Source organism: Gambusia affinis, linkage group LG07, assembly GCF_019740435.1.
Source record: "Gambusia affinis linkage group LG07, SWU_Gaff_1.0, whole genome shotgun sequence".
NCBI lineage: Eukaryota > Metazoa > Chordata > Actinopteri > Cyprinodontiformes > Poeciliidae > Gambusia > Gambusia affinis.
The window spans coordinates 4,211,477-4,239,219 of NC_057874.1; the positions used below are offsets into that span (position 1 = coordinate 4,211,477).

The following is a 27,743-nucleotide window of genomic DNA, read 5'->3' on the forward strand; positions in this document are numbered from 1 at the left end:
AAAACTGGTCAAAATGGACCAGTTTCAGCTCGAAGTCTTCCAGTCTTCAGTTTTTGCCTCGCCACGTTTATTCTGAATTGGCAGTTCGGATTTGAACTTAACTGAGCTGTTTTCATTTGGCTCTTTCATAGATAAAATTAGTTTCATAAAAGGCTGAAGTAAAGCTGCTTCAAAAAAAAAAAAAAGCAACACAAACACCCAAGCATTTCATAATCTGTTTACAAATGATCAACACAGTAAGCTTGCTCCACAATCATCTTTACTCACTAAAACCAGCAGCAGATTAACAAATAACAATGCTTTAACGCATCCGTTTGTTCTCTGTCATAAAGGACGAGAACTGCACATGTGCAGCCACATCAACACGAGATGCACTTTCACTCCTCTGTCTGTGTCGGTGTGTGAGATTCTGTGCGTGGGTGGAAGTCAGTGGGTGGAAGAGTGAGCATGCGAGGCAGAGAGAAGTCAGGTGCTGCCTCAAACTGCTGATGGTAAAAGTCAGCCGCCGAAAGGGTAAGTTTGCTTTTGTTGCAGCCCTTCCTCCGCCGGCAGCTCCCGCTTTCATTTCACGGCAAACACTTTTGTTTTAATGAGCCTCGCGGTCCAGCTGATCTCTTAGTGCAATCTCTGACTTCAACTTATCCTCCGGAAGTCTTTGTTTGACAGCCAGCACACCCACCCAGGACTCTCCTCCTTTCTGCCACACCAGTGTGCATCTTCTCCGTCTCTTTTTCTCTCTCTCTCTCTCTGTCTTTCTTTCTCTCTCGCTCTCATTTGCATGTTTTCCGCTTCCTCATCACAAGAAACGGTTCTTGTCTCGGAGCTGAGAGAAGATGAGATTGGAGAGGAACATGAAGCAAGCGGTTGCAGTCAGAATGAGGCTGTGTAGAGGGCTCTGTCACCAGTCAGGGCGGTGAGTGAACTCTACCTAAATGTTTCCTGCACTTTCTTTTTTTTTTTTTTCCTGTACTCTTCTGAGTTATCACTCACAGTTAGGTACTACATGTACTCTTGTTTGTTTTTGTTTTATTCCTGCTTTCGCTGCCTGACATCAACAAAGATGGGCTTTCTTCCATTCTTTCTTTGTTTCCTTCCTAATTTTGTATTCGTTTTAGTGGATTAAAGTCCATATTTTTTCTCTCATTTGACAAATACTGGCTAATGTTTTTGACTGAACTGCCAGAGCAAAGGAGAGTGTGAGCTGATTGTAAAATAATTCCACAGGAGAAAACCAAGATTCAAAGTCACAGTGGAGATAGAAGCAAAGCAAAACAGAACAAAACCTTTGCAAAGCTTCTGCTACAGCCCTTTAAACAATACGAGGTGATTTACATGGTGATAAGGAAGTGAAAGCGCATTCGGCTCCACATCTGCGCACTGTGACTAATGACAGAAAGAGAAGTCTATGCACACAAGGCTTTTTGTTCAATGTGATCAGAAGCAAACTTCCCTCTGTACACAACACCACACAAGTCTTCATGCAGTGTGGGCGTGCTTATGCTTCACAGCCAACAAAAGACTGAGCTCCACGCCAACTGTACCTCTGTGGGTTTTAAACCCGCCACACTGGAACAAAAAGAAATGTCATTCACTCCTAATATGCCCCATGATGCTTCCCATGTGGGAGACGTGTACGCTTTGATAAAATAAGAAACGCATCAGCCAGTCTGCAGCCTGGAGCAGGCAGCTAACGTTAGCAGCTAATGTTTTGATTGGGGGGGACTAAGGTTTCTTAATGTCCGAGAGAGTATTGGAATGTTCCACATCCCCCACCTTCATATATTTTTATTTAATGTTTGCCTCCCTCTTCTCAACTTGTCTCTCACTGGATTCCCTCCCATCTGCACATGCCTCCGCTCCTCTCTGCAATCATGGTTACCATTACTCATCACCAGAGTGATGTAATTAGCAAATGGATGTACTTTTGCTTGGGATGCTGCAGGATGGTTGGACATGTGTGGCAAACATTTATTCCTAGATTTTATCATAATGTGAAATGAAGACTGGTTTTGCCATCTGCCCCAAAGGATTCAGCCAAATCTGTCTTCATTAGCTGCTTTATCACATTGCTTTATCACTGCTGCTTTCTTCACTTTGAGACTTAAAGCAGTCTGCTTGAATAAATCCACCAGCCCTTTCGAGCAAAGGCAAAGAAAAAGACTAAAAACAAATGTGTTTATCTTTCAGGTAATTAGAGACCCGACGCTGGTACATCACGACAGCTGGAGCGTTGCCATGGAGACCAGAAAGCCGACACTATCGAGTGTTCCGGTGCACACCGGCTCTGTCGGAGCACAGGCAGAGAAAAGGATGGACATCCAGGCACCTCTAACGGCTGTTTACATCCAGACAGTTCCTGCCGTGCCGATGCAGCCTTACCCTCAACACCCTGCAGACGCGCGGGAGACAAATGCACTCCGTCTGGCCATGCCACCTCTCTACTCTAAGGAGACGCTTCCCTTCCTGACTCTGCATCTCGCCGGTGGACTGCAGCCTCAACTGGGACCGAGCGCAGCTGCTGCTGCTGTTGCTGCTGCTGCTGCTCCAACTCCGACTCCGACTCCTGCTGCCAAACCCAAATCTGCGGGCAAACATGTGTGTCCTCACTGCGGACGTGACTGCATGAAGCCCAGTGTCCTGGAGAAGCACCTCCGCTGCCACACTGGGGAGCGACCTTACCCCTGCACCACCTGTGGAGTGTCTTTCAAGACTCAGAGCAACCTCTACAAACACAGACGGACTCAGGCACATGCCCGACAATCATCCGAGTCAGAGCAGAGCAACCAGGGCAGCCTGGACAGCATGTCCAGCTCGAGAGAGACTTGCTCCTCCAGCCTGTCTCTCGATGAGCATTGCGAAGACTTGGGCAGCGAGGAGAAGCATGCTACGCTAAGTGCTACTGAGAGCCCGACTCCTGCTGCTCGGACTCAAAGTTCTGAACAGAGAGAGACAAGCCCAACGGTTCCCAGAACAGAAACAAATGGGAGTGACAAACTGACTGTTGCGGGGGATAAACAGAAGACAGAAAATACAAAAGAATCTTTGACCATCAGTCGGCATCTCCAGCTTCAAAGACAGGAAGCCACCCTGTTTTCCAAACAGTGGGAGAGATCTGTGTCCAGAGGGAAATCGCAGAGTCATGAGAGTACAGACTCTGGCTTCAGCGAGAGTAGCGACCACTACCCAAGTCCCAGCAGTGTCTTACCTGAACACTGTGTGGATTCCCTCTCTAAACCTAGCAGGGAACATCTTGAAGAAACCCAGAACACACATTTATGTTCAGAACAAGGACCTGGTGGACGAGATGAAAAAGACGCAGCAAGGGAGCAGGTGCATAAGAGGCTAGAGGAACGGATATCGAAGCTGATTTCAGACAACTCGGCTGTTGTGGAGGACAAGCACCTTGAAAATGTAAGGCCAAGAAAAACTGTTTTGTCAAAGCAGGGCAGCATTGACCTTCCCATGCCATACACCTACAAGGACTCCTTCCACTTTGACATAAAGATTAACCCAGGCCAGAATACTGGGATGCAGAGACACACCAAGTCTGGTTTATTCAACTCTGTGCCCACTCAGTGCTCCTCTACCACAGAGCATGCCCCCTTGACACGCAGCAGTTCACTCCCTTTCAGTGTTACCCTTCTGCAGCCCGAGAGAAGCAGCCCAACCTCCTCCAGTCAAAGTGATTATGCAACAGACATCCGCAGGGGAAGCTCTGGCCAGATCAACCCAACAGGTTTATTGAAGAAGCCTGTGAACCAGCACTCGTCTTCTCACCACCCACTAGTTCGGCAGACAGCCGTAGACTGCAACCACACAACAGACAGCCTCTTCACAACTTCATCTGTGGAGGAGGCGTGCACCGGCAGTCTCAGCTGCGAAGGAGATGCCAGTGACATTATTGGAGGCAGCAGAAAGGTCCGGAGGAAGAAAGCACAGAAGTTTGCTTACAACAAGTGGTACATGTATGGGGGTGGAACATTTAAAAAGCTCTATGATCCTGACAAAAGTGGCGATTCCACTGCTCTCAAAGGCAGGAAATGTTTGACAAACCTGGTTCATGAGGCAGCTCAGGGTGTACAGAAAAGGGTCTCCATGGTTCAAAAAGAAACAGTAACAAGATCGGGCTCAACGGTAAACTTCTCAACCAGAAATGCAACAGCAGGCCATCTCTCTGCCAATCTCTCCCTTGTCTCTTCTGTGGATCTAAATGTAGAAAGATGTCACCTTCATTCAACAAATAGTTCCACTAAGGCTCCACTTACGAGACATTTGTCTCTGTCAGTATTGCCTTTATCTGCCACCAGATCCGTGCCTGTCCACAGAACAGAGTGTTTCAATCAAACAGAGACGGGGAGATCAGGAGATGTTCCACAGCATTCTGACTCCATGACAGAGCTTTGTGAAGCCCACATTCCATCTGACAGGAAGAAGCAGAAAACTGGTGAAAAAATTATTTCCCCTCTGGAGATGGAGACTGCGCCAAACACACTGACACAGCACCATGTGTCTGTCACTGTGAGCACACCTACGCAGGGAACAGATCGTACTTATGTCCAAGCTAAAGAAATCCCAAATTCTCCAGGGCTCAAAGGAACCCTCTTTTTGCCATGCTTACTCAATGCAAATGTTTCCCAAATTAGCACTTCAGCATCTACTTCAGTCTCTGTTGCTGCAAAGAGCAGCTTCCTCCCCAAGTATCAGTTGAAGTTACCCAATGCCCATGAACCTGGTCCTGTGTCCTTGCCACAAGATCAAAGTAAACCAAAGGGAACAGATGACTGTAGTCCCAGTCCCAGCGACCAAACCTTAGTGACGTCTTGTGAAAACATATCTAAAAACACCTTACCGTCCATGCAAACACAAGACCACCTTGCCTTCTCTCGCACAGTTACAAGTATGTGTCAGGTTAAAACTTCACAACACACCCATATTTTGTCTTCTAATGTATCTGCCATGCAAAGGCAGCTTGCAACAACCACGATAACCACAAGCTGCTTTCAAGATTATTCGAGTGGATTATGCAGCGCTTTGTTGCATTGTTCAAAAACTGCAAGCGATTCTATGCATAAGCATTTACCCAGATCTCTTGCAACTGCAGCTCCTGCTGTGTCTTTGCCCACAGGAAATAATCAGACATCTGCTGCCACCATCACAGGCCTTTCGCATCATCTGTCTAACCACAGCTCTAACACTTCGGGAGACAGGCAATTGTCAACAGCATCAATCCTGGCAAACCCCACAAACAAAGCAAATGTTGACTCTAATGCCTCAGTTGTACGTTGTCGCGTTGTGCCATATGACCAGCAAGCTCAAAATGTTTTTCATGTTCACACAGCAGACCTCCAGATCTGTCTTCAAATCATATCAGATGAGCAGATGGCTCTTATTGCTCCCCAAATTGAACGTCAGTCTGGCCCTAGTCTGTCACAGTTACGTGAAATTGAAGTCATGACCCCAGAAGGTGCCCTGAGTAAGACTCAAACTTTTGACTCAATGAAAATTAGCAATGTCACAGAAGTAGAAGAACAACCAAAAGATCTGAAGGAGGGTGTCAGACAGGAGCATTTATCTAGACTTAACTCTGAGAGAGCATCACCTCCACAGTCTGTGCAGCTGGTGAAAGAAAAAACTGAACATAGTGATGCCTACAGAACCGCATCATCAACCAAATCTTTCCCTCCTCAACCACCATCCCAGCACTTGTACAATAGTGGCCATTTAATCACAGTCACACAAACCCGAAATTCTGTAGGCAGTATTATGGCAACCTCTGCTTCAGTCAGAGGTGAAAACTCAGGAGGAAGCCACACTTCAGAGGCTAAACAAGTTCTCTTTCCAAACACTTGTGCCGAGGAGAAATTTTTATCCACCAAGAGGATCAACCAAATTGGAACAGGTCAACAGAAAATCTGTGAGAGATCATTTTCCACCAGTCCAGCAAATCAGAGCAGCATGAAAATTGAACCTCTGGACAAAAGCCAACAGAAAGCGAAACATCAAGGAGCCTTGTGTAACGCAAATGCATTGAACAGTCAGGGTGGAGCTTTGGCGTGCAAAATCAGTAGGACAGAGAGTGGAGAGTTCCTCAAACAAGCCAACAGCGACGCAGGCATTGATGGATCAATCTCTCAACTTTCCAACAGTAACCCCAATGTGGTAAGACAGCTCAACCCTCAAGCATTTGTCTTTCACAGTCATCAAATGGAACCTACAAAATCCATGAGTCAGAGTTCACTCAAACATACAAACTTGCAACTGAGCAGAGTGGAGCTTTCTGACAATTCCTCTCCTTCGATGGAATATTGTCCTCAGGAAATACAGAATGTAATAAGAAGAGAATATTCAGAAAAATCTCCGGGTCAGTTTAACTTACAGCCTGCTCCTGTTGACATGAAAAGACCCGGAGACGTTACAAGCTTCCAGGGCTCCACCACAGGTATGTATTACAGAGTAATTATGTTAACCATATGAGTGCTATGTCTTACATAATGCAGGAATATGCTATTGAAATATTTTTATATTCAAGTGCATTGATAACTACAGCAGAGCAAACAACTTACTGCAAGTATGTATGTACATCACTTGCCATTACATGCACAGTTTGAAGATAATTAGCCCACGTTCACACTGCAGCCTGAAGTGACCCAAATCCGACCTCATATGAAATCTGATATTTTTTTGTGGACGTGCACACTTCCAAATATATGCGACTTGTATGTGATCTTCTGTGTGAACTGCAAAAGAGTCCCGCATGAGCAGTAGGGGGTGCAATAACGTCACACACAGAGAGCATGTGATGCTATTGCACATAAACGACATAAAAAATAAGAAGTGTTTGCGGATGTAAACGTGGATGCTAATGGCGGAGCATATCTTACGATTTTAACGCTGTAAGACCGGAGCCAGCACATTAACAACTTAATCCTCATCCGCCATAGTTGTTGTTTTCCCCCCGACATGCACGCGTATCAGGAAGCAGATTAGTCCCGTGACGTCTGTCCAGTATCAATGACGTTCAGGCCGGAGGAACGCGACCTGGCCGCTGTAGACTCAGGTCACATTTGAAAAGATCATAGGTGTCGGATTCAGGACAGGTAATCTGTGTCGAATTTGAAAAAAGATTTTTAAAAAATTTAAATAATAAAAAAAACACTATCTGTGTTGCTCAAATTGTCATGAAAAGATCAGACACATGTTGCATAAAGTTAGAAAATGAATCAGGTTTTGGTCATTTCAGGCTGCAGTGTGAACGTAGCCTTCCTCTCCAAATGATCTGAATTCTGATTACAGAAGCAGGGCGTTTAAAAAGAAACCTGATTTTTCTGTTGAATACATGGGAACAGACGTTTAAAAAGGCTTAAGTTAACTGAAATATTGGTTACAGTAAAAATAAAAATAAATAAAAACATTTAGACACGGGTGTGTATCAAGTAAAAGTTACGAATGCATCACCAGTTTTAAAATGATGACTTTCATCTAGATTTTGCTCACATGGTGCATCTGTGTAGTAAAAATGAGTAAAGAAACTTATTTGATGAGCAAAATAATCAGGAATGGCTCAAAGGGAAGACACTCAGTCTCCCCTTTGACTTGAGTGTCTTCAGTCAACAATCTCATCTTCATGATGGATGAGATTGTTCTCGTCTGTCATGGTGGATCTGACCGAGTCTGATGAATTTTCTGTCATTGTTTTATTTAATATCTGTAAAGCTGGTGTCCAGCAGTACCCAAACAGCTCAGGAGAACTGTATATTACAACAGTGATGATTTCAGTTCCTGAACAAAATGTAGGTAGAAGACCCATTCAAACACAAGGTGGCAGCACAATCTAATGACTTTTTTCTGGTTCCTGAATTTCAGGAGCTAGAAAAATCATGTTTGTCAGGAATTCTGAATGCAGACAGAAACAATCAAAAGCAGCTTTTGCGTGCTATTTTTCTGTAATTAAAAGACAGTGGACTGCTGCCAGGATCCCCAGGGCTAACACTCTGGTTCTAATATTTCATCACAGAATATAGGACTTTGTTTTTGTCTCTCCAGGCCCCAGTAATTGCTGAAGTTCCCACATTTCTCTTGTAGGCAGGACGTTACATAAAAATGTCAAGGGTAGACAACCTTTCAGGCAGGCCTGTTGCAATGAACAATCAACAATAAACAATAAATCTATAAATCTTTTAATCGCATGATAAATTACAACAAGCACAGTAATTTCCATTTGCAGGATTTATCATTTTTCTTTCTCCTTTTCTCCCAAAAGCTGGATTTATGATATTGAACATGGTCTCCAGTTCCATTGTTAAATGTTCATTAGAATTTACAGCTTGATATCTGAGGAACCCACAAAATGCATAGAAGCAAATTCTCAATTACTTTGCATTTCTAATGTACAAGGATGGTAAAAAGGTGTCTTGTTTTGGGTTCGCATGAGGTCATGAGGTCATGAGGTCATGAGGTTGTGTATGTGTGCGGTTTAAAGTCTGGATGTGTGCAAAGGTGGTCCAGTGCTCAGAGCACCAACTCTGTGTTGTGAATAGTTGTCCCCACGCAGGACGATACCTGGATCCAGAAATCTGACCTCCTGCAGCACTAAATCAGCATTGTGGCAACTATCGACTGTCGATAATTACTGCTGGACCTGGAATCGTCTGAACATCATCGCTGTCACGACGTACGCATATCACATTTGCATTGCAAATGGTTGGGCCAAAATTCCTCGTTTTTCCTTCGAAGAATACGTCTAGTGTGCTTACGATTTAACCTGGCTCCTGCATTTTGATCCAGAAAGTTTGTGGATAGGTCACAGCGAGCAACTATGAGCGAACGAGCTGATTTATTTTTCATAGCGTTCTGAATCCTGATCCCTACCTGCAGCCTTCTACCAGTTAAACCTGAACCTTAAAAAAAAATAAGAATAACTTCTTTGTGTCTGTTTTTGTTGCCTGAGGGATCACGGATGGAGCACAGACGGATCTGGACTCACAGGAGCACAGCGAGACACCTGTGCAGCCAGACAGCACGGACTGGAGACCAAAGCACAACCAGGGGGAGCCAGAGAGAAAACACCAACGCTTGGGAGAGCAGGGAAACGACGGGCTGACGAAGTCAGACAAAGGACCAGAGTCTTACAGCAGACAAGTGGCTGTAGCAGACATGAGCAGGAGTAAGGTGAGAAGGAAAATCACTGCTTATTATTTCGGTGCCTGAATCAAACATAAACACACACTCTTAGAAGAAATCTAGACAACGTTTGTGTTCGAAATGTACTAATAGCTAAGAGTTTCAAGGTCAAAAGGCACAAACGTAGTCGAGTTGACTGACACCAATTTTATCTGATTTGAAGAAGGTGGGGGTGGAGGAGGGCTGGTTGACCTTTCATGACCTCTGGAAACATTCCTTAATATATTTGAAGTGATAACGGCACCTGCGACAGACTGGCGACCTGTCCAGGGTGACCCCGCCTCTCACCTGGAACGTAGCTGGAGATGGGAACCAGCAACCCTCCTGACCCCATTAGGGACAAGAGAGAACAGAAAATGGATGGATGGATGGATGATAAAGGCACAAACAAAATGTTTTGCTGTACAAACGTTTGACACCAATTTTTGTCTGATTTGAAGCAGGTGGTGGGGGCAACTTCACTCAGGTATTAAATGGTTATGTATTCAAAAAGTGTATGGATGTTTTTTTTTTACCCCTTTAGTTTCATTGTATCATTTAAAGTACAAAATAAAATAAAAAACAAGTTTATAAGATGACTTATTCCAGTTTGGAATTCGTCCTGTGGATTTTATTGTTTTAATTACAGCTTCAGCTCAAGTCGTCCACAAATCACTCACATATTTAGAATGCTGCTATCTGAGGACGGTGTGGGAGCAGATGTCTTCTTAAGACACTGTTGCAGCACAACAGACACATGAACCTGCCCATGTGTCAGAACAGTGTAGAAAGTAGTAAAATGAATTACACAAGACGACTCTTTAGTAAATAGTTTAGTCGCAGAAACACACACAGGGGCAGGTTGATTTATGCCACCTGAAGGCATCCAGTAATTCCTTATATCAATAATACGGGGAGGCAACTGTCAACTAAACCAGGATATCACAATTCTTGAGATTGCTTTATAAACTTCAAGTTTTAAAAAAATACACACTGGAAGAAAAGCGCGTCTGCAATTTCATTTAATTCTCTTTTAGGTTATTTCTATAAATCTTCTTCACTGATATTTGGTTCACATGCAGAAGAAAGAGCATAGTGAACGGCTGACCTGGGGGGCTGTGATCACTTTGGGTTGTTTTGTCTAAACATTCCAGAAAAGAAAATATTCTTTTCTTTAGATCTTTTAGAACAAGATCTAAATAACCAGATATTGTTATACGTGCCTGGCCAGAACCTGCAAGAGAGTATGTAATATTTTGAAGTTTCACATGTGTCAAGACCTCTTTGAGCCAGCGAAGGTCAGGAAGAGGTTGAGCATTTTTCCATTTGAAGAGGCTGCTGTGCATGTCTCTCAGAGGGTTGTGAAGCCAAATATGCATCATTTCGCTGTTGATGCATATTTGGCAGTTTAAGTGGGGGAGTATTGAATAAAATGAAACAAGGATCAGGAATAAAGTCACCTTTCACCACCGTTGCGAGAGTGTCAAATATTTGGCTCTAGACATCTCAATGACGGCTGGATAGTCTTTCATCAGCAAAGCACTGGAGTGGCAAACTGTGGAAAGAACCTTGATTGTGATAAAATTGAGTCTTCTATATATATGGAGGAAATTTGAACCAATGTAAGAATTAGCTCTTGCTGACTGTCCGAGATCTATTGGCTCTTCAAGGTCCGTTTAAGATAAAACAATCGGAGCTCCTATCAGGGGAGTCGATGAAACAAAAAAGTATCTCTGAGCAGAGTCCTGAGAGAGCAAGAAGTCAAGCAGTGACCCTGGAAGACGATTAGCAAAGTAAGGTTGGTGGATTTGACAAGCAGTCTAGTTTACAGGAAGCTGGAAAAGGGGCAAGTGGTAAAAGACTTTACTCTTTACAGGTCATTGACCTTAACTTGGCCGGTACTGGAAGGAGGGTTGGAAAGAAAGGGAGCGAGGGAACATTAGATTTTTTTTTTAAATGGAGCTTCAGTAGAAGGTTTCTGCAAGCTGTAGTGTTTATGAAACTGAGTTCAAATGTTTAAGGAATTGGTGTTTGATAAAATGTTCTAGCTCTTGAAGGGAAGTGGTGCCATGACGGGAGATTTTATGGAGAGACCTTTATGCTTTTCTTTATGAACATCTCAAAAGACACATGGGGATTCTCAAAAGTGGGGTAACAATGGAGCAACAACACAAAGAGCAAACTTATTTACACACAGACATGTTTGTGAAAGGGGAAAATGTCCTCGGTTCATTGGTATTTTCGAGATATGCCATAAAGTCAAGGACGTAGCATAACTGAGGAACCATTATCAACAATTGACTAGTGGACCAAAGAAATAAGACCAAGAGGTTGTTTAACTGTTTCATTCCCAATATTATGATGGTGTTGGAGTCTCTTAAGGTTTTGTGTGGCGCACAGTTTTGAGTAAGAAGGGCCAGGGTTCCTGCTGTAGGAGCTGTTCAGTGACGAGGATCTGTGGAAGGATAAGGAATAGTTAAATTCACTTAGAAACTTTACTTAGAAAGACTATTTTAAATTATTCAGACAGAGGATCTTGTGACTAGTTGCGGTAGAGTCTGGGTCTTCCTGCAGGTTTCAATTGCACACTTCACTGCTGCCATTATTGGGGAAAAGATGCTGCCTGGGCACCCCATGGTGTTCTTGTTAGACTCTAATTCCTTTCTATTCTTCTATTCCAGGGAGAAGAAACAAACCTCCATGTGGATACCTCTAAAATCTCCTGTCTGTCAGAACAGCATTTAGAGTCTCTTTCCCAGAAGAACTCCTGTATGTCCGAGTGCCCTCAACCCAACCTTCGTCAAGCCCCAAACACCTCACATAACTCTGACACTCCTGCCAACAGCATTCATTTCAGCCTTTTGAACTCTCCACCACTGGAAATCAACCATCTCTATTCGCCACAGAAGACCTGGGACAGAGGCATCGTCCTCTACGACCAGCAGATGCAGGTCTCGTGTGAATCAAATCTGAGCCAGGATGCTCCGATTCCAATTTCCACATCAGAAACACAGAGTGTCTTTTTATGTGCTGAGCCCAGCCTGCAGTCATTCTCAAGTCAAGATCAAACAAGAAGCGCCATCGGTTTTTCAGCTCAGCAAGGCTGCACCGCCACCGGTAACTACAGCTGTGATGTTTTCACTGTAGAAAGTAAAAGCAACTCTTGCGTCTTACCAGATTTTAGAACATTGTCCTCTACGTACTTCAGCCAAGTTCCCAAAGAGTGCAGAGGTACTGGTGAGATGACCGGGGACATCCGAATGCTGCCAGACAACCTGATTACTGAGTCTCCGTCTCAGCCATTTTCGTTTCTGGAACCTGAAAAGAAGCAGGACGCCATGGACTCACTGAATGACTTCACCAGTCAGAGCTCTAACTCTGGGAGGCCTGACATTACCAGCAAATACCAGTCCGTTTTCATGATCGGGTCCTTTCCCGGCTACCAGTCTTCAGACTGTCTGCCCAGTGGAGTACGACCCGTTCCAAGCTTTCAAGACAACACAGAAGATACCAGCAGCAGTGACGACGAAGGAAAACTCATCATTGAGCTCTAGTAAAAGATGACAGAATCTTATTTTACAGACGGTTTTTTGCTGCTGTATATATTTTTTTGAGGCAAACTACTCAGGAGGGAAAAATAAGAACAGTGGATGATTTAATTCAGTGGCAAAAGAAACAGTACTGCACATATGGATTTTTTTATATGGCTTTTGTATAGGGGCAAATATTTTGTATGACTGTAAGAGTAATCTTGTGCTAATACTGCAAAGAGTAAATGAAGCTGCGATTCCAAACATATTACTTCATGGTAACTCAGGTGGTTTATGAATGTATTCACATTGTAGACTTGAGAATGCAAATCCTACTCACAGATTTCTGACAGCAACCAACATGGCTACAGCACATGCAAATGGTAAATGGCCCATACGCATTATCAAGTCCAGAGTCCCCCAAAGCGATTCACGCTACATTCAGTCATTCACCCGTTCACACACACATTCACACGCTGATGTTTTACTAGACATGTAAAACAAATCCGGGCACACCGAATGTAGTTTAATGGCTGATCTTTTAAAGCCTGATCTGCCGATTCCCAATTTGGCCGATACCAATTTCTTTTTGTCTGAAATGTCGCTAAACATAGCAAGAAAGTCGCTGAGTTGGCAACAGTGGGGTGACTAATGTTAACTTCAAACTTCCAGACATGACCTGGTGGGCCGGTCTCTCAGTTAAACTTCTCTCACAGGAGAACAGAAGAGGACAGCGGTTCCTTCTCAGGCATTTTCCGAGGCCTAAAACAGGTAGATAAGATCGTCTTCACACGTAAGTGTCGGCCGATCACCGTTCTCCCAAAATTAAGGAAATTGGCTGGCCAGTAAATTGGTGCACCCCTACAAACAAAATATCCCAAAACGTGAAAGTACAAGATACTCATTAGCAGTTTTGATAACAGCTGATTTGGCACACATATGTACCAGCCACTATTTGTCAACACAGCCCATAAAATGGAATATATATTATGAGCTTGTATTTCTAAAAATAGCAAGACAAGCATCACAAGGATTAGCCAGACCTTCTGGTTGTCAGATTTACAAGTAGATCTTGCTAAGCTGTGACACCATTTGAGCTCCCACTTCTGAGCCAAACCAACTCAATCTAACCTAATGACTTTCAGTTCAAGTCCTTGTGAAATGTTGACCTGTTCAGAATGAAACCTGCCTCTTACTTTTGCTGCTGGGTCAGGCTAAGCATCACCTGTTCAAGTTTAAAACAACAGGATCTGACTTGAACCAATCGCTAATGTTTGGCCGTGATGGATGAAATGTGCCCGGCTCGACGGAGCTTGCCAGAAATTATGTGCGCTGTACACAACCCCATGAGGAGTGAGGTCTCGACATCTTTGCCAGTAATAATAATAAAATGTCTTAAACGTTCCTCTTGTTCTGGCTTCAATTGCTCAACATTTGGAAGTGTGGCCAACACCGACTGAATGGCTTTGTTTATTTCTTCTTGCCGCGGTCAAACTACAAACATGAACAGACCGCATTTCTCTTTTTTCGGCTCTAGTGGCCTTAATTTGAAAATGCTCAGACAGGAAAATAGGTAAAGGGAGAGAGGGTCACCTGGCTGGGAATTGAACCTATGACAGCCACATTGAGGACTAAAGCCTTGCAATGTGGGTCGCTGTGCTTAACCTCTGCACCACCACAGCAGCCCCCAGACTGCATTTCTAAAAACAGCAGTCATTGTTCACTACTCCTCATTGTCTCATTTTCTTGGCTGAAATTGAATCCAAGTAATCAAGCTCAATTTGAGAAATCCCAGATGGAGGCCTAAAGGGAGATGAGAATCAAATTGTGAATATAAGTCAGATATTAATTGCAATTAAACTTTGTAGATATGGTAGTTTTCATGTAACAAGAACAAATTATGTTGGTAAAGCTGGAGGCAGACAATAAAAAAGATAATCGGGCATCTGAATATGCAGCCGCTCTCTGTTATGAACAGATTTGAACAGATCTACTGTATGAATAGATTTGTTTCAGATCAGCTTCACTTACTTGGACTAGAAATGATCGCATGTCTCTTTGAAATCAAGATGCAGCCCCTTTGCTAACTCAACCCACTGACTTTACCTCTGCCCACACACTCCTCACACACCCAGCACCTATAAAACCAATCTGTCTCTACCTTCCCACAGTGACACCCACTTATTAGTGAATTCTATTACAGTCCCAGACAACACCTGCTTGTGTGAATCATGTCCACATGCTGCCAAATATCTGCAAAGTTAATCTTTACCGCCAGTCAGAGAAGAAGAAGGGGGCTGGAGGGCCTCGGTCCCTGTCCAAGTGTCAGTCTTGGAATGAATCAGCAGGTAAAATAAAACCACTAACAACAGGAAGTGTGTGCATGTGTAACATTCCTGAAGACGGATCACAGCTTCTGCTCGTGTTGATTTGCTTTTTTTCCCCCTCTGTCAGTTGTCATAAAACGTTTTGCACCTGACGGGGGATTTCAGGGGGGAAATCTGCTTCATCGCCAGCGCATCTGCTTAGGCTTGTTTTATTCCAAATGTTAACAGAGGTCATTATTATTTGCGACACGGAAGAAACAGTAAGACATCGGAGCGGTAAACATTTCTTGCTTTTGAAGTGTTTCGTTTTGTTTTGGGTCCTGAAGTTTTAATGTGTTCCAGATCACTCATTGATCTTAAGTTGAGGTTTTTAGTGAGTTTTTGGACCTGCTGAGCTCATGACTACAGTAAGGATTCGATGAACGGAGTTTGAATTTACTGTGGATTTCTCCAGGTCACACAGAGGCAAAATTATTTAAACAGCATCAATAACGTAGACAGGGAACCAGAGCTACATCTTAGCATGTTGGATCTCCAGCATAATTCTGACTGTGCATTTGACCACACTTATAGGTAGAATTGGAAAAATTCATTTCCAATAAGTGGAATCAAATTGAGCTTGATTTCTTGGATTTTAAATAAGATCACATTTTCATTTAGGTTGGGTTGGGGCTTTGGGTGGACGGAGTGGTCAAATTCCCATCCAAAATGATTTCAAACGTCATGCTGTGAGGTAAGTTAACCAATGCATCTAGATTAAAATTATGACTGGCTATTTAGATCAAAACTAAAATCCCAGTTTAATTAAGACCAAATTCTTATTTTGCAGAATGAATTAAAATTGCATTGTATGTAATTACACAGAAAAAAAGGTGGTTTAATATAACAAACCATTATGATCAGAAGTAAGGCCTTTTATTCAGGAAGGGGAGAAACATAGATAACATGAATGGAAACGTTTCTTATCATTACTTGAATTAGGTTACATCCAAGTGACATAAATTCAAAACATTTTGAATTCCTCCTCGTAACTAACAATTCCTTTGTTTCACATAAAACAAGTATTTATCCCAGGCCAAGAATTTTTATGACCAAAGAAGGGAGGTTACATGAAACACATGTGGGAACTCTGGATGACCAAATGACAGATCACAGAGGTAAAAACATAAATAAAAACTCTCCAGCTGGGAGTGGGAAAGTTCCCAACATCATTCAGATCCTGAACTGATCTTAATGAAAGATTTACTGATAAAGAGTCCAAACAACAAAGCAATCTTACAAAGAACAAACCAAATGGGAACACAGGGAGCCAGAGCAGAACAAAAATAGAGGTACCAGAACAAAAAGTCAGCAGGGTTGAAATGGGATTAGAAAAGGTCTTCTCACACAACAAAACATCAGATACGAAATATTATCAGAACAAGATTTGCAGCTCAATTGTAAAGAAAAAAAAGACAATATTTGATCTATTGTGGGTAGTGATTCATCTACGAGGAAGCTACTTTGGCTTTAGGACAAACTGTGATCTGACTGATAGCCCTTTGCTCAACTCTCAGTTGAATATATTTTATTCCTTTGCCTGAATTGGTCTTTTAGTTATTGGTGTACAATGTGGGGTCATGGGGTGACGCCCATTTTAAACATGCCTGCACAGAGTTGCTGACAGTGGTTTGCAGAAATGCACCCAAATCAGCCTCTTCCTTCTGTGTTGATTAATTGTGCGGTGGTGGAGACAATGCAGGCCTTTTGGGTCAGAATACAATGATAAAAGCTGTATAACTTTGGTTCCCAAAGACATAAAACAACTTCATTCCCAGGAGAATAGGTGGGATATTGAACAGTCTACAGTAAATAAAAAAGAGGAGATTTGAAGGCACTTTAAGTGCAACACTACTGATGGTTGCTTGGTGCAGATCCTAAAACCATCCAGCTGCTATTCAGAGTCCAAAAACACAAACAGGTTAACTTCTGAAATACTGAGTCAAAATACCATATGGCAGCAATAATTTGATTTGTTTGACTGCGTTGAGGTTTCTTCTGACAATACAGTGATGATCAAACAGACGTGTTTAGGCTAAAGGGTTTTGGAGAGTTTGGGAGTATTTCAATAACACTCAGGGCACAAGTGACTTCTGGCACTTTCAGCTGTCTGGAGATTTATGGGGAGTTGAAATGAAAAACATTTGAATAAAGTCAGACATCAGCTGAGAGGTTCAGATGAATATCAAAACAAAAGAAACAGCAAGATGGGGAGAAAAAAATCAAGAGACAGAGGGCATTTTTATAACAGCCGAAAGAAACAAAGTTACTTGATTGCACTGCATTTATGTCTGGAAAATAAATACGTCCCATTTAGGTCATAGAAATGCTTTAGTACACTCACCAGCTGCCTCCATACAGTTCTCTGTTCTCTGTATTTGGACGTCCTCGTTTGCTTATGTCATCTCCGTCATAATGAACCACACTTCTGAATGCTGTCAAACGTAACTTCCTCGTTTTATTGGTTGAGTCAGTGCATACAGACCTGGTGACCAGGTTGTCTATGCATTTCTTTACCTGGAAAATGTCTCCCAAACAGAACGATTTCTCTCAGCTAAACCTCAGCTTTCACTGATAAAGGAGGAATGAATGAAGTGATATTTAACCAGCCATCATCTGTCCACAGTGTGTCCCTTAGTTCAGCTCCAGTGTGTACTGAAATATTGTTTACAGCTACGTTCAGGTTTCGGATGGCTGAGTAAATACTGTACACCTCTGTCTTGAACATTTTCAGACACTTTCACTGAGATCTGACCTTTTGTACATTCAGAACCATCTCCAGAGTGAACCATCACGATGAAGATATGATGTTAGGATTTTACATTTTGATGACATGAATGAATGCAGTCTTTTGATGGATGGATTGTCCGTTTTGAGAGGGTGACTCACTTTTACAAGTTGTCAAAATGTTACCAAACTGTTTGATGTGGAAAAAAAAGCACCACAGAAAACCCTTCAAGTTATATAAACACAGGTAAGAAAACAACAACCTCCAAACAAAATCCTTAAACTAGTTAATGTTCCAGTCAGCACACTGAAAAAACATGAAATCTTGCCCAGTCATTTTGCTCTAGTTTTTTAGTGCATGTTTCGTACAATACTTGAAATAAGACAAAACTAACTTTGAAACAACTTTTCAGCAATATTTAAGAACTTATTTTAAGCAAATAACTTATTAATATTGATCAAAAAGTACTAGTTCCGATGTCAGATTATTTTACTTGTAACAAGACATTTTTCCCATGTTAAAAGTGAAATAACCTGCCAGTGGAACTAGCACTTTTTCATCAATATTAATAAATTATTGACTTAAAACAAGCTCCTACATCTTGCTGAAAATGTGCTTATAAGTTCGTTTTGTCTTATTTAAAGAGTAATATATTTGCATTACAAACTAGATCAAAAGTACTGGTAAGATTTAGTATTTTTGCAGTAGCAGTAAAATTCAGACATAGGCAGCTGCAACACAACAGTGCTGGGAAACCTTCTTTGAAATCCTGTTATCCAAAATTAATTGTAACATTTAAACATTGAAGTGTTTGTAAAATTTTCCATATGAAAAACAAACGACTTTCACAGCTAGCTGTAATTTGAGGACCGTCTCTTTAAATGGGTGTCGTCGCCGTCGCTTGATAATGTGGTTTTATCTCCTTTTTTTTTAAATTTGAAGTTATTTGTTTGCTGGCTTGCGTGCTTATCTTTCCTGAGACTGTCTTATTTTGAAAATCCAGACAGGAAGCATGAATAATCCTGCAGTAGCTTGTCAGAGCAGGTCATAAAGGGGAGCCTTGGAGGCGAACAGAGCGGCAGCAGCGGATCTCCAGGCCGGTCACAGGTTGATATCTGGGGAGGATCAGCAGGAGCCTGCAATCAGCGCGTCTGGACCTCCACGACCTTTGACCTCTCCAAATTCTTTCAGTTTCTATTGCTTCGTGTTTCTATTGTTTCTATGGCTGACCGTCTGTGGGTTGACGTGGGAATTTTGTTCGTTATAGTGGTGACGGCATCTTTAACCAATGGTAAGATATATTATTATTATTATTATTATTATTATTATTATTATTATTATTATTATTATTATTATTATTATTATTATTATTATTATTATTGTTATTATTATTAAGGATATTTAACATAGTCTCCAGTTCCAAAATGTATAGAAGCAAATTCTCAATTACTTTGCATTTCTAATGTACAAGGATGGTAAAAAGGTGTCTTGTTTTGGGTTCGCAGCTCATGAGACTGAGAGGTCATGAGGTTGTGTATGTGTGCGGATTAAAGTCTGGATGTGTGCAAAAGTGGTCCAGTGCTCAGAGCACCAACTCTGTGTTGTGAATAGTTGTCCCCACGCAGGACGATACCTGGATCCAGCAATCTGACCTCCTGCAGCACTAAATCAGCATTGTGGCAACTATCGACTGTCGATAATTACTGCTGGACCTGGAATCGTCTGAACATCATCGCTGTCACGACGCCCTGTTTCTTTGATTGCTCTGTCTTTATTGGACTCTTGTCTTCAGTTTCCTGTGATGCATTCTGTGTCTGGTGCCCTCCACTGATTGACAGTAACTCTATTGCTCTACTCAGGATCACGTGTCAAACTCGAGGGCCGCGGGCCAAGACCAGCCCGTCATAACCACTTTCAGGGCTCACAAGGCCACATAAATACAAGTTTGAGATAACTGTTGTGTTCTTAAATATTATTGTATTAGTCAAATTAAGTTAGTTTTTATTTATCATTTATTATTATAAACTCACAGAGTGGTAATGGAAGAACTAAAAGTCAGAAAAAAAACCAATGCTGGTTCAGCCGGAACTAATCAATAGATGATGTTAAGATTGGCTGTTTATATATTTATTCATTTTTATCTTTTATTACAACCGAACTTATGGGACATCTCTGGACCCTGAATCTCACCCTCTCTAAAAACATTAAACATTGTGTTCTCGAAAGTCCACAGATGTGGATTTAAGTTTGAAGATGGTGTGTAGATTTTCTGTGGTGATAGAAAAGTGTCATGGTGTTTGTTGGGATGTTTGAGTTGGTTTTGTTAATTCTGTGTTCCTCAGTCTCTTTGATCGGATCAGCCTTGTTTCTGTTTTATTATGTGTCTTAGATCTAGTTATTCTTTAGTGTTAGATTTATTTCCTAGACCCCTGTGTCTCTTCCTCTCTCTCTCTGCCGTCTGCTCTCTCTCCTCACACCTGCAACCTATTATCCAGGTGTGAGAGGAACTGGGAACCAGTATCCCAGTACTTAAGCGCCTCTTCTCCTCTCACCTGGTTCCTCCCGTTACTTCCCCGTTATATCCTGTTATTTTACCTGTTTCTTCCCTGTATTCCCTGCTGGGTTTTTTCCCTGCTGGGTTTTTTCAGAGCAGGCTGCCTGTGCTCCCCTGTGATTTTTCTAAGTTTGTCCATCACTTTGTCATTAAACATTCTCCATTTATTCGACGTCTCTGCCATTCTGCATTTGGGTCCACCATCAGAAACCGCACTGCGCTGCTGCAGTCTGAGCCCTAGAGTGTCTGTTGATTCCACACAGAATACCTTTTGTGTCGTCCTGCAGGCTCTTCATCTGTGAGCCAGAGGAAGGATGTGTCAGGAGAGGTCAGCCTGGGCGACCCCCCGCACCAGGTCATCATCCCCTCTGGTTCTGAAGCTCAGGACCGCCCTGCCCATGACCCGCTGACTGCCAGGAGGGGGCGCGCCAAGAGGTGCACGTGTTACACCTACAAAGACAAAGAGTGTGTGTATTACTGCCACCTGGACATCATCTGGATCAACACACCAGAGTAAGAGTCTGTTTTCAGAAGCTTCCCATCTGACCACCAGCTCACTGCAAAAATACAAAATCCTACCAAGTCGTTTTGGTCCAGTTTCTAGTACCAATATAGTGGTACACTTGAAATGAGGCAAAGATAACTTATAAGTAAATGACTCCTTAATAGTGATGAAAAAGTGCTAGTTCCTTTGGCAGATTATTTTACTTATAACATGGAAAAAATATCTTAAAAGTGAAATAATTTGTTGATAATCTGGATTTTCCGTCATGTTTTTTTTTGGACTAAAGAGTTAGAAATGTATTAAACATGTTTTCACTGAGACTCTTTAAAGGTGTACATATGTGCGATTTTAAAATGACATTTGTGACTGCACACAGAATGTGTTTGCTAATTTAGAGCGAGAGTACGCTAAAGAAAAACGCATGTCCCCTAGGGGGCTCTGGAATATTTGGAGGAAAAATGGGAAAACATTAGGCTGTTTGAGCGTGGGCCGGGCTCAGTCCACTGGACTTTCAAATCTCTGCAGAAAATCTTTGGGATTTGATCTCTCGTTGTTCTGTTTTTCTGTTTTCACTACTTTTTTTCTTTTGTGCTGCTGGCGTTAAATAGAAACCAGAGCTCTGACGGTAGATCCAGTCTTTCAGAGTCTCTGGTCTCTCCTCGCTCAACATACTTCCTTGTGGATCTCCTCGTCTGTTTGGTGTTTTCATATCCAGCCACAGAATCGGTTTTAATGCCTTTCGATCCATGATCACAGTCAGCAGATTCACATCCCAGCTGGATCCACTTTCAGCAGGAGCAGGTCTTTCTCACTTCAGACGTCTGGGTGGGGTAGTGGGTAGAGGAGAGAAGGAGAAGGGGTGGTGACATGGACTCATCTGTCTCTTGTCAGTTTGGACTGAAGTGAGACCACCAAGACAGTCCAGTTTAGTTTTCAGAATCAGTAGCATCTTCAGGCTTCACATCCAGACAGGGAGCTTTGTCCCACAGCAACACAGATGATGATGATGATGATGATGATGATGATGATGATGATGATGATGATGATGATGATGATGATGATGATGATGATGATGATGATGATGATGATGATGATGAATTTCTCTTTCTTTGGACCCGAGGATCTGACCAAACTGTCTCATTGGTGCATGTTGAACAGTCTGACACATCGATTGTAGTTTTCCTCTCAATTACTGATCTTTAAAAAACTTGACCTTCTGAAACCGATTTAATTTTGTCTGAAATGTCACTAAATATAGCTAAAATGTTGTGAGTTGGCAACAGTGAGGTGACTGTTGTTAACTGCAAACATGCAGACAATGACCTGGTGGGGCCGGTCTGTCGGTCAAACCTCATTCACAGCAGAGCAGAAGAGGACAGTCGTTGATATTTACACCTTTGCTGAGGCAGATGAGATCGGCTTCACGTGTAAGTACTGGCCGATCACAGATGCCCCAAAACGAAGGATTTTGGCATCAATAAATCGGCAGAACCCTTAATTATTGTCCATCAGGCCACATCAGCTTTATGCACATGAAGGAAAACTTCCTACTCTATTTTCTTCTGGAGAAGAAGTGAATCAGGCGAGAGGCCGTCTGTTTCCCGTAGTTCGTGTGGCGCTACTCTTCCGCACATCTATCACTGGCATTTCTCTGCTCTGCCTGACGATGGAACAGCTGTAGCTAAAGATGCACAGCACACATGGGAGGGTGTGAGAAGGTGAACATATCTGGGAAGACTAAAATGAATTACCTGCGCTTTTACGTCCCTTAGGGAAGAGCTCCTAAAGTACACACAGCTGTGAGCGGTTAGCTAACCTTCTGGCTTCACTCCTCTTCATTGTTCATTGGTGAGTCTTTTTTTATTACATGGTGAAAAGGTTGACTCCTCTGTAATTTCAGAACAAATTGATACCGCAACTCTTCTCTGTGGCCGTTGGTTTTAGTCTTTTATTGGAACCGCTTTCATACGAACAAATATTGAAAGAGCTTTAAAGAGAGAGTGTTGACCCCCACTCCAACAGGTCAGATTGTAAGGTCAGGTGCCAAGAAGTTCTTGGAAATATTGCATACCAGCAGCAGGTGACCACAGCGTTTATCGTCTCTGTTACTGTTGTTTGTCGGATGGATAAAAGGGATTCTTTTGGTCCACCTTAATAAATCATGGAAGTCCCAGAATTATTTGCGGGGATGCGCTGCACTCATAAAAATGATCCAGACAATTTTTTCGGCCTGAAACTCTGACAGGTGTTGCCAGCACAAAGGTAACGTACGCCAGAGATTCAGAGAGGACATGTTGACCAGGGAGAGTGACTGCTTTAACGCACTCTGCTAATGAGCAGAGAAGTACTCAAAACCTGTACTCATGCAAAAGTAGCACTACTTCAACGTATTTTTATTCAAGTAAAAGTAAAACGTAGCCGTCCAAGAAATCACTCAAGTAAGGGTAAAAATGTATTTGGTAAAAAATCTTTGCAAGTCCTGAATTAGACGGAACAAAATATAAAGTTAGGTGGAAAGTTTTGTTTTTTGTTTTTGGTTTAAACATGTTTGTTCATCACTCGAGTAAAATTAAAAAGTGCAGCGTAGTAAAAATATTCCTAAAAATACATAAAAAAAAAACATTACTCAACTCAATGTAACTAGTTACTACCCAACTCATCGTAGCTTTGACTGCCCCGCTTTATGTTTATGACCAGGTCATGTCTGCATGTTTGCAGTTAACAACAGTCGCCCCACTGTTGCAAATCAGCAACTTTCTTGCGTATTTAACATCATTTCGGACAAAAAAAAATTGGTATCGGCCAAAATCGGAATCGGCAATCAGCCAGAAAACTGCAGTCGAAGCACCTCTAGTAGGAAGGTTTTGTAGTCCTGATTTGACTCTGACAGAGAATCTGTGGGGAGGAGACAAGCTGAAAGCTGCTCAGTTATTATGAGAACTGCTTCACTGCTGCACTGGCACTAATTATCAAGAATGGTACAAATAAAAAAGCTAAAAATAGATCAAATGTCATTATTTTTTTAAAGTATACTCTCTTTTTACATTGTTCATGATCTTTCCATAGATGCGCACAGGTGTGTGAATAATTCTGGGCAGAGCAACGTTTATGACGCGTCCTTGTTAGGAATGTCACAATGAGTCGAGGAGGTCGGGTTTTATGGTGCGTTGTAGTGAGATTATAGGATGTTCTGTCACGCTGCCATCAGAACCAGCGCATCTGTCCAACATTCCAGCAAAACTATTATGAGCCCAAAAAAGGTAAAGAACCTGTTTGAGTTTTCACTACCTGAGCGTCAGCGTAGAAACATCTCATTACTGTGTCACTATAAACATAGAATTCAGTTAATCATCCTCCCTGAAGTGAACAATACTGTTTAACCACAGGTTATCTGTCTCCGTTCCTCTGGAAACAGATGCTCTTACAGCACATCTCCATTTATCAAAGCAGTTTTGACCAGTAAACCTTGTTTTTGAACCGCCTCATAGTTCAGGTCGCATAAACAATTAGCGTTGCACCAATTGCTCTTTCCTGCGCGATTACAGATTAACGATCTTTAAAAAGCCTGACCTACCAATTCTGATTTTGGCCAATTTTTTTTCATCTGAAATGTCGCTAAATATGGTGACTGAGTCTGCATCAGTGAGGTGACTATTGCTAAACGAAATGTGCAGACATGTTGGTGGGCGGGGCTACCAGTCAAACCTCCCCCACAGCAGAGCAGAAGAGGACAGCGGTTAATTTTTAGACCTTTGCTGAGGTAGATAAGATCAGAGGACACGATCGGCTTCACGTGTAAGTATTGGTCGATCATCGATCTCCCAAAATGAAGGAAATCAGCGTCGGTAAATCAGTGCACCTCTGGAAAGAACATCAGTTTTTAAAAACTATCCCAAAAATGTCAGGAAATAGTGGAAATTATGCTGTGTACAACACACTCACTTCCTCGCAGGCTCTGATGGGCGTTGCCAAAACAAACAATGAGAAGGCAAGAGCTTGTGTTGCTCCACCAGTGATCCAGGTTTTCATTCACAGTAAATCTCTGACTGTGTTTATAGTCTTAAGTTAGGGAGGTCAGGGTCAGCACAGTGGGGTTTCTGAGCTCATTCCGCCCCACGCAAAATGCCGACCTGGGCGGTTGCCCATATCACCCATATCAGAAACAACCCCTGCACAAAGGCACTTACTTGTTGACTTAGAAATGTTCACTGATTCCATTGGCAGGCACACGGTCCCCTACGGTATGGCCAGTTCCCCAGGCTCTTTGCGTACGAAGCGCTCTGTCCGGACGGCTCGGAGCAACAGGAGCAGCGCAGCCACCAGGCGGTGCGCGTGCACGCTGCATACGGACTCTGAGTGCAGCCGCTTCTGCACGAACAGGTAACTGGATTTCCCCACAATAAAGGACATTTCTCTAACAATGCTGCCTTCAGGAGAATTAAAGGTGTGAATTGGCTGACTGTGACTAGCATTGGTTTTAGCTGTGAAGTTGTTAACATAACACGCTAAATCTAAAATATTATCGTCTGATATATTTATTTATTGCTACTAATTGTCAACGGTACCACAACTAGACAATAAGATCAGGGAATTGTTTTAATTAAATAAAAATACCTAGAGAGAGGGAAGTATGTCAGTTATGCTAGCTTGACTTTGACAACCGTAACATGAAGATGTGCTGCAGAATTTTGTGTTTGGGTTCAGTTAATATAAAAGGCGACCCAAACAGACACTGCGACATTTGAGCAGGTGATTAAATTAGCTAATCAAGCTGTGTTAGCTTGCCTAATAGCAGCGGTAGCTAGTCCACTAAATGTTCTGTTCTTTGTGTGGGTAATGTTTAAGCGGTTTTTTAGTGTTGAATCCTGATGCATAGCGCTGTTGTCAGTTGCTATGGCAACAAGTTTGTGCATAGTGTAGCCCAGCGACATAGAGAGAGCACTGGTAGCCGACACAGAGAGCGAGAAAAAAGAAAAACACGAGAGATTTTGAGTTAGTCTTTAGCGTTTTTTTTCCATTTGCTGCGGCGCACTGCACTGATTAATAATACTTACATCTGCAGGTTTAATTTAGTTAAAAGAACAGTCCATCCGGGGTAAAGCGCTCTTCTGGATGAAATAATAGCATGCAAGGGGTTTATATCCAAACTACATACTATACTATATACTTTCACCTAACTGCCAGGTCTGCCTCGACTATGTAGGTTAATGCAATGAAGAAGATGGGTGCATATACTGTGAAGTAAAACACAAAGACAAGATGTGCCTCTTAATGTGTTTTGTTTCACTTCAGGCAGATGAGGAGACCCCCTGCTACACCCAACACAAAAAAGAGGACGCCCCCGTTCCACAGAGGGGTCAGGGAGTGGACTCTGAAATGAACAGACCTACCTTTAGTCCCAAAGGATGGGAGAAAATCTCTTGGTGCCTTGTAGATGACAAGGTGAGGACATGGGTGCAGAGGAAAAAAATGAAAGTGAGAGTTTCCAGCAGGGGTTTCTGTCCCTTCTGCCTCTCTCTTTTTCTCCCTCTCTCTCTCTCTGGCTGCACTGTGTCACAGCAGTGGAGTCTGATTTATCCACCTGTAACTGTGTTTCACACGGCTCATCATTCCAGGATGTCGCATGTAATATCTTTATCTTACGGACGTGCGTGAAAGCATGTGCGATGTTTATGAAAAGTGAAGAACAGGGGCGAGCGAACGTCAGCAATTCATTTACACCTATAATCCGAGTATTTTTCTCAATACAATATGTTTTCAGGAGACTTTATGGCATTTAGAACTGAACACACATTAAGTACGTATAAAATGACATGCGTGGTGATTCCTGTTGACATTGTCTGTCTCAGAGAACCCGGTTTCGTAAGGAACTGGTTGTCATGGTGTCGTATCCATATTAACATGATCCAACTCATAGTCAGCGGTAACCGTTTCTCTCAAACAGGAGTGTTTTAATTACTTTTTGTCAAGGGCCACGGCTGAAAAAAATGATTTGTTGACGATACGCTCCACACCAAAGCAATGCAAGATGAGCTTGAAAACACACCTGATTGCCTTTTTACTTGACAGTCTGAAAATGTTTCTGCTTTCTGGTGACCTTATGACCTCTCAGGTCGTTCTTGTAAATAAGAACTCATTCTCAGTAGCTCACCTGGATTAACAAAGGTTGAATTAAATGTGACATCAGTGGAGAACAACTGGAGGAAACATGGAAGACCAAATTTGTCAAATGTGTCACTACCTGTTTGTTAAGCTGCACCAGAATATTAAATCAGTTCCGTTTGGTGTTTGGTGGTTTTGTGTATATTCTATTTATTTTGTACTTAAACAGATGGGCCTTGTATTGTCTTTTATTTTGCATTAGAAACTGGACAAATGAATTTAACAAGCTTTTGTTTTTACTTAATTTCCAAATAAGAGATGCCTTTCTTTTGTACAATTTTTTTAGACAAATGACCTGTTGGGCAGTGCTCAGCTCAAACTGGATGAGATATTTCAACATGGTTTTACTTTTAAGATGAAATGACCAGCTGCCTTCCTTGTTAGCGAGCGAGATTTGCCTTTCTGCTTCTGTGATGATTTTTTTTTGTCTTCAAACGAAATAAAAGAAGGAAAAAACAAGTCTTTGTCCTTTTTTTTTTTTTTTTTTTAAATATTACATTCTGACTAAGGTTTACACCTTAGTGACTCATCTCACTACACGCTACAGACGGAGCAAAAAAACCAAAGAGACTTTTCACTGCAGTTAGCAGCGAATTGAGCATTTCATTTGGAAATGATGCGGCAGTGCAGTTGGTAAGAAGGTTCTGGGCTCCTTCTGCATGGAGTCCACGTGTTCTCTGTGCTGAGCCGACCCATTTGTCATTTGGGCTCCGTAGGGAATCCGACATGCTGCCACCAC

General features: G+C 42.3%; 2 protein-coding genes across 5 annotated transcripts; both read left to right on the forward strand.

The window, feature by feature from the left end:
- Positions 1-444: 444 nt before the first annotated feature.
- On the forward strand, positions 445-19,522 carry znf831 (zinc finger protein 831). 4 transcript variants are annotated; one of them, XM_044122165.1, is made up of 5 exons: positions 445-913; positions 2,188-6,159; positions 6,316-6,439; positions 8,948-9,168; positions 11,841-14,093. In XM_044122165.1, exons 2-5 carry the CDS (start codon positions 2,236-2,238, stop codon positions 12,711-12,713), a joined length of 5,142 nt encoding a protein of 1,713 aa, XP_043978100.1. In that variant the 5' UTR covers positions 445-913; positions 2,188-2,235; the 3' UTR covers positions 12,714-14,093. The 4 variants fall into 4 exon arrangements, with proteins under 4 accessions (XP_043978100.1, XP_043978099.1, XP_043978102.1 ...); XM_044122164.1 differs by having other exon boundaries at positions 2,188-6,439; XM_044122167.1 differs by lacking the exons at positions 8,948-9,168; positions 11,841-14,093 and adding an exon at positions 19,395-19,522 and having other exon boundaries at positions 2,188-6,439.
- LOC122834063 (endothelin-3) lies at positions 18,828-27,463 on the forward strand. Its single transcript, XM_044122168.1, has 4 exons — positions 18,828-19,074; positions 20,625-20,850; positions 25,067-25,222; positions 26,135-27,463. Exons 1-4 carry the CDS (start codon positions 19,005-19,007, stop codon positions 26,220-26,222), a joined length of 540 nt encoding a protein of 179 aa, XP_043978103.1. The 5' UTR covers positions 18,828-19,004; the 3' UTR covers positions 26,223-27,463.
- Positions 27,464-27,743: the final 280 nt, after the last annotated feature.